We start from the raw sequence: 8,115 nt of genomic DNA on the forward strand, positions 1-8,115 counted from the left end.
ACTACTCGGCCACTGGTGGCCGAGTAGTTTGATTAAATACTACTACTGACATACATAAGAAGCTTCTCAATTTCAAATGAACCCTATACTTAATGAGATCCAATTTCAAAATTTGTTAATCCAAATTACGCAGCATTAGACTTTTAATGCATTATAAAACTAGCGAAGTAACAACATGTAACTAACTTGGGTAATAATTTATTTTTTGCAAACATATGTATGTATAAATGCAGGCATAATGGATTCAGCCTTTATGAAATTTATCCACAAGATGATCAATGTAATTCATGCACCGGCTATAAACTTGGCATTTTGATTTATAGCGTATTTAGTAACTTGTAAACTTTTATAACATTAAAGTCGGTTCAGTAGAAAATAGGATATTGTGGAAGAAACTCATTACATTTGTTAGCCATTTGTGTTTAATTGCCAATTAAGAAGTTTTTATATGAAATTTTGTTGTAGTTAGATACACATAACTGTTATTAGGTAAATACAAATTTTATAAATTTTAGCACTTCATGGATTTCCAAGTGGTCCAAAGCACGCGTTCCTGGTTAAGAAATGTTCATACGAGTGGTACAGATGGCGTTGCTTGCCAGGTCCGTTAACTCGGTGGTTTTCTTCGGGATAACTCTGCATTAGGAAGTATATTAATTATAACCAAGGGTTCATATGATGGTAAAGTTATGATATAACTTATATCATATAAGCAATAAATAATTTAACTCACCAATCCAGTGAATAGGATATCTGCCTGTTCGAGAGCTCTTGCCAACATCATAGAATTCTGGTAGTGAACATTGTCATCCGCGTTGCCATGGATCAAGAGGAACTCCTTGTTCGCAATGCCCTCCAAGTGAGGCATCACGGAGGATTGGTTATAACCCTCCCAATTATCTTCAGGGGTAGGGAGTCCAATGTATCCCTCGGTGTATATCGTGTCTGAAAGAAATTCAGAAATACAAATGGAATGCTGGTTTCAATAGGTTAAAATTTGACACGCTAGCGACTTTTCCACCTGCGTATTAGGGTGTATGGATATCTTTTTGTTTTACCGTAGTACAACCAGCTCGAAACCGGAGCCCCTGAAATGCCACATTTAAACACGTTCTCGCTGTCTTTCCCAAGTGCCTAATAGTAATACAAATGAGTTCTAAAGTTTTTACAGAGTCATAATTTTAAATAAAATTATGACTCTGTAAAAACGAAAAGTTCATAAAACACAATATTGTGTTTTATGAACTTTTCGTAATTTACGAATTTGCATGGGAATTTTTTACAATTAAGTTTGATTACCATAGCGGTCGCATACCCACCATATGACCAGCCCCATAGCGCGGTTTTGTTTGGGTTAATAAAACTCAAAGTGTTGATAAGGTGTCTAAAAAACAATCAAATTTGCATTAGCATTTTATAAAATTATCTCAGTGTTTGAAAAATTCTCGTAAAATTGGAAAATCCACCATTAGCAAGTGTTAAATACTTACTTTGTCACCGAAATTTGATCATCAACTTCAACAGACCCTAGATTTCTGTAAACGGCAAACTTCTGTTCCGCGGACTGTCTTGCGGACCCGCGCCCATCGATATTTGCGAAAATTACTTCTTTCGAACTGGCCAAATAGGAGCCCCAGTTGATACCGTAATCTTGCGTGATTTTCTGCGAATCTGGGCCAGCATAACTAAAGGAAGTTTTGTACTTTATTTTTTTATTAACGAAAAATAAGTATTTTTTAAAATTTTGAAACCTACACTTCTACGAGGAGCGGTATTGCTTGCTTTCATCGAAATTAGGCGGGAGATAGAGACGGACTTTAGCCTTATAGCTGAGTGGAAGGTCGACCTCCAATTCGCTCAGGGTAGGGAGAAGCTTGGTTGCTAGACGTTCACGAAGTGGGGCATTATCGTTCCAAACTTTGACGATCGAGTTATCCTGAGAGGAAGGAAAATCAAATTGTGACAACACCATTAGAAATCCAAGAAAAGGCATTAATTCACTCACCGAAGTGCGTCTCGTGGTAATCTCGGGAACACCAGGTCCTCGACAGGTGTGCATGTAGAATTGGAAATTGGTGCTGAATGAGACCGAGTGCGAGCGGCATTCTTCGTCCGCGCTGGTGGGAATGGAGCATGTCATACATTCTGATATGGAATTTGGCTCCACGTTTGAAACAGAATAAACATGGCGTTCACTAGGATCACCCAACGGGGATGTTTCTGGATGAAATCCTGTCCCAGAAATGTATCTGTAGATATAAAACTCAAATATATAAAACTAGCGAAATTTAGAAACATTGCAAAATTTCAGTTTAAAAATCTTCGACTTTGAAATCTTCATTTCATTTCATTTCATTTCGTCATTTATTCGAGTGTAAATGGATATCAGTTTAACAAAAAACTGGTTTAAAAACCATGACACGATTAAATATAAATATGTTATTCTAACTAACTGAACTAAGTAAATAAACATATAACGCAGATAAAAAATAATAGAATTGATTACCTCGATTGTTAATAATTAACTCACGACAAGATTGCACATACACATTATAACTCATATTGGGGTCCCAATTACGCGGTAGTTTATTCCATAATTGTATAGCTCTATAATTTATTGATTTCTGAGCAAATTTAAGCGTTGGAACAATTAATAAAGGCCAGGTTCGCCTAGTGGAAGAGACACTCTTTAAGCTACGTAAGTTTTTGAACGCATACTTGTACAAGAAAAGGTCACGACGCTCACGAATTGTTAAAAGTTTAAGTCTGAGCAAAAGGTCATTGATACTAATCTCATTTTTAGAAACTTTAAACCTGGAATGCCTTCTGTGTCTAAACTTTTTTACAAAGGAAGGGAACAAAAACTTGATTAAAAAAGAATTAACCTTTCTTTGAATGGTATCGAGTTGGGCATCAGTGTGAATGGCCCATATATCAATACAATAATCCATGACCGAATGAATATGACTATTAATCATAACAGCCATTACTTTCTCGGTGAGATGGCGTTTTACCCCATGGAAAAAGCCGAGCTTGTTTGATACTTTCTCTGAAACTACATTAAAATGGTCAGGAAAGTTTAAATTAGAATCGAGATGAACACCAAGATATTTAAAAGAGTTAACACGCTCAATTAATTGACCATTATTCAACTTAATAGGAACATCATAGATTGAAGGGATAAGATTCTGAAACTTATGGAATATTTGATATTTAGTCTTACTGTAATTCATTAATAAATTGTTGTCATTATACCATTGTTGTATACGGTGCGCTTGGTCGATAATAACTTTCATAATTGCATCAAGATCTTGATCAGCCAAATAAATAACGAGATCATCCACATATAACAGGAATGGTACAGTAATGACCTTACAAATATCGTCCTGGTAGGCGGAGTAATAAACACCACTCCCACTGGCCCCTTGTACAACGCCTGTGGGTTATAAAAATACTTAGGATCATTTTTGAATTTAAAACATCTATGATTCATATAATTAAACAACGTGTATATATAAGTAGGGTGTAAATTATATTGGTCCATTAACTTATTAATCAGAATTGATCTATCTAGACTGTCAAACGCTGAGCGGGCGTCGTAGTATATTGCTACACAATAACCATTCTTTATATCAAGAGCTGAATATAAATAATTTGTAAACTCAGAAAGGGCAGTTTGACATGAATGACTCTTTCTGCAGCCATGCTGCTGCTTACACAATTTAGAATCAATTCTGTTACATAAACGTGAAAACAAAAAACGCTCGAAAATTTTGCAATAAATATTCAACATTGAAATTGGTCTATAGCTTGAAGGGGAAAGTTTTCTACCCTTACCTTTATATATAGGTACACTAGTAGAAGAACGAAAGGATTGTGGGACATTACATAAAGTTAAAATCAAATGAAATAACATGGTTATGTGCAGGGCCACAATTGATTTACATCGTTTGATAACTTTAAGGGGAACAAAAGGATCGGAGGGACTATCCTTTAAAGTATCAGTAATAGCTTTATCAACCTCCTGAATAGTTACAGGAGAAAAATCTTGTGATAAATCAAAATTACCATTAAACTCACGCATTTTATCATATACAGACTCGTCATTAAATAAACGATCGGATGTAACAATAAATTGGTCTGCGAGAACCTGATTAATGCCATTAGGAGTTGTTACGTCAACATTATCTATGGTTAGCTTACTAATGATCTCTTTTTTCTTTTTTCGGAATCCTGTTAGTTGATTGACGTTATTCCATAAAGAGACGGTATCTTTCTCACTATTTTTTAACTGAACAGAGAAATAGACGTTTTTTTTTGCACGATTCACACTATTATTATATAAGTTCCGAGCACATCTATACTTACGAATGTCAGTTATGTCTTGCGACTTATCACAAATACGCCGTAATTTATCACGATATTTTCTCAAATGAGCATGGTCGGCAGTGTACCACGGATTATACTTAGCTTTTACAAAGCGTGACTTGAGAGGAGCATATTTGTCTAATAAAGATAAAAAATATAGATTGTAATTATTAAACGCAGGGTCAACATCATTAAAATTATTCAAAACATAAGCTTCGAGTTCAGAGTTTAACATTTCAAAATCACATTTTTTATAACAGCGATATTTCACCTTAATGGGAGTATATTTTGTTTTAATTGATTTACGAACTGTAAATACCAAGTCATGATCAGAACAAGCATGTGGGAAATGACAAGAAATTGGGAACATATGTTTTTTTACTCACATAAACATGGTCAAGGAGGGATAAACCCTTAAATGTGGGGCCACTAATTAATTGGGTTAATTGAAATTCATTAGCTGAGTTACGTAATAAATAAGAATCATTGTTCTTTTTGAGTAAATCAAGATTGAAATCGCCAAGAACAACAAAGTCGTTGGATAACGAAAATAGGTAACAATTCAATTCATGAAAATAAGAAGTTAATTTGTTGGCATTTACTGATGGGTGGCTATATATAATCGAAACTAAGAAAAACTTGGTGGAACAGTAGTTGATTTTTATCACCATTTCCTGTGAATTAACATTACATTTTATGGGACAGTCCATTACCTCAAAATTAAAGCAATTCTTTATATAGACAACAATACCTCCTCCATTGCATAATCGGTCGTGACGTACGAAAGAATAATTACTATGAAGGTACGTTCCATCAATGTCACGATTTGGATCAAGTTTTGACTCAGTAATTGCGTATAGGTCAAGGCAACTAAAATTAAGTAAAGAAAAAACCTCATCAACCTTGTTCCTAATACTATTCAAGTTTTGATGGGCTAATTTGAAACCACGAGTGTTTTTTATAAATAATAACGAATTGGATAAACTTGCGATCTTATGCGATGACGAGGGAGAAGGTGTGACGAAACTTGAAGATAACAGTTGATCTTGAGGACTGAGAGACGAACTTCCAGGCGAATGGGAGATTGAAGTGTCAAAGAATCCGTTTCAAATAATCGATGAAATGTTGTGAAGATTAGATGAGCAGGGGGGCATATCCACCCAGGAACGACGTTGGGCTTTGTGAATCCAGAAGGAGGTCTCTTCACGAGAGGGAAACATGTTTTGTGATGAGCAGGGCCACAGATTCCACAAAGTAGTCGATATTTTGACAGCGGGATCACATCTTGGCAGGTAGGACAGAGTAGAATCGACATTACTCATGTAGCAGATGACGTAATTTAACTTGACGAGTTAGAGATGATGAACCGAAAAACAACCAACATTTTGAATACACTTGGATAGTGTATTCAAAATAAATGACAAGAGAAATCAGGATAATAACTTGCCGGATACGGCACTTAAAAGTACCGAAGGGGGGGAGTACCTTCAGAGCGCATACATAAAAGGTCTAACTCCCCCCACCAGAATCCACATTTGGGGGGAAACAATACAAATCCGGATTCAGCTACGTAATAAATGACGGGAAGTAGGACAAGTCCATTCCAGGATGGGGGAGAAAGTATGTAACAAGAATCCACTCAAAAAAGGAAATCCTCGATAAGTCCCGAACGGAAACACGATAAGTGCACAAACCAGCACTAGGGTGTGGAGTTTTCGGAGGGTTACGGTTTTCGGAGGGTAAGAGGGTTACGGGGGTATATAAAACAAGGCTGGGGGTAGTGAAAAAGTGTAAAAACTTATAATTAAAAAAATAATATTTATCAGAGCAAACTGCACATACGTGCACACTCGCTCATGTATTTCGTGAAATCTTACAATTTGACAAAAATTTCGATTTTGAAAAGTTTCCGAGAAAATATTGTGAAGGTTTTTTAATTCAATTTTACAAAAAAAAGTTAAATTTCAGGGGAGAGGCAAACACTGGCCCCAAAGGTGACCAGTTTTACACATTTTTGGAATTTTGCATTACAAATTGGCGAGTTTTCTCATATTTTTATGCAAATATCCTAAACCTGCGCATTGGCAGATAGTTGCATTTGCAAATTTCATACTAACTAAATTTTTGATTGAGTGACACTAGTTTCGTCCAAATTGGTGAGCATACTTTGGGTGACCTCCATTGTAAGCGTAAATTTCGTCCAATATTGCATAAAAATTAGATGCAGCAGCCTTAACTCGTAATCTCCGTATATTAGCTGTCAAAATTTGTGAAATCTTCCCGAACTAAATTCCCGAATTACTTGGCGTTTTCTAACTGTTTTTTTGTAACCCGAATTTTATGCTCACAATTTGTTATTGGCTTCATCCCAGCCAAGGATTGCATCTACATGGAAGGCACCCGCAATCAGAGGTTGATGTTCTGGGTTTGGCGGGATCGAATTAATTAAAATCACGTTTCGGTAGGATCTTCGATTTGGATCCGTGGGTTGTTCACCGTTTACGAAGGTGAGAAATAATGATCCGTCGCGTGAAACGGTTGGTCGATGCGGATCCCACCATCCGACAGGTGTCGTAGCCCACTGTTCCATTATCTAATTTCGACACATTATTTTTAATAGTTGCTCGCCCTTTATTACAAAATATTTGGCCCTTTACCTGAGCACAAATCCCATCTGCGGCGTTACAAGTGTTCCAAACGGTTTTGTTTTGGTGTCGATTGAGGTTCTGAATGATAACACGGTCCGCCGTGGCCCACGTGATGGTGGCGATGTAATATTGCAATCTATTATGCGATTTAGTTAGGAATAAAATGCATACATACTTTCATGTGCTACGATTAACATTGGTTGGATCTAGGATCCATTTGCACCGTAAATTAGGCTGGTCTTATCCGATCCGATTCGAAATATGCGACCATTTACAAACATGGATCGGATCCAGAAATTTTATAGTAAATGGCTTAGTAAAAAATTCCGATTAAGATATTGTCGGATCGGATCGACCAAAAAAATCCTTAAAAATGCATTCTTTGTGGGTAACACTATACTTAAATATGTACTTAACTACGTACGTACGTAAGTACGTACTTATATATTTAAGTAAATTTGGAAAGTCTTACTCCACATCTTGGCTGGGAGGATAGACGATTTGGCGAATGGCCGTGGGATCATCCAATTTTACAATGTGGAGAGAAACAATGGGATTATCGCGTCCAGCCTGCAAACAAAAAATGCCCGATGACGAAAATATACATATTTTTATATTGCATATTAATTTAGCTGTGTGATCCTAATTAATTTTGCCGCGACGAATAACCATGGTTATTATTTTTGTTTTGTTTGCTTAAAAAAATATTTGGCTTTGTTGTAATAAAGTATGTAACTGCCAGTACAAAAAGTTTGAGGTTCTTGCAGAAAATAGACATCTGTCTAATTTGTCTGTTGCCAAAAATTAGTAAACTTCTATTTATTTAGTAGATATAGCTACTTATTGTGCAGGTTTTGTCCGTCTCTGTCAGCAAGATAGCTTTCGAGCGGATCAATTTGTAAGACCTATTTTATGGTATTGAGATCTAATTTTATGGCGGACGAGTTGGAAGATTGGGCCACTCGGGCCACCCCTAAGGGGTGTGGTCGAGGAAAAATCAGATTTTCATTGAAATTGAATCTTGAAGTGAAGCAGAGGGTACCCGCGCTATAGGGGGGATGGGGTGAAGTGAGACTGAAGCTACTTCCGTTTGGATAAC

General features: G+C 36.4%; 1 protein-coding gene across 1 annotated transcript; it reads right to left on the reverse strand.

The window, feature by feature from the left end:
- Positions 1 to 519: 519 nt before the first annotated feature.
- Positions 520 to 6,958, reverse strand: LOC110850558 (venom dipeptidyl peptidase 4-like). The gene is given in 8 exon segments (XM_022097992.1): positions 520 to 636; positions 734 to 945; positions 1,059 to 1,134; positions 1,300 to 1,384; positions 1,491 to 1,685; positions 1,758 to 1,936; positions 2,006 to 2,249; positions 6,717 to 6,958. Coding segments are annotated over 8 exon segments (1,350 nt in total).
- Positions 6,959 to 8,115: the final 1,157 nt, after the last annotated feature.

Source organism: Folsomia candida, unplaced genomic scaffold (genome assembly GCF_002217175.1).
Source record: "Folsomia candida strain VU population unplaced genomic scaffold, ASM221717v1 Fcan01_Sc005, whole genome shotgun sequence".
NCBI lineage: Eukaryota > Metazoa > Arthropoda > Collembola > Entomobryomorpha > Isotomidae > Folsomia > Folsomia candida.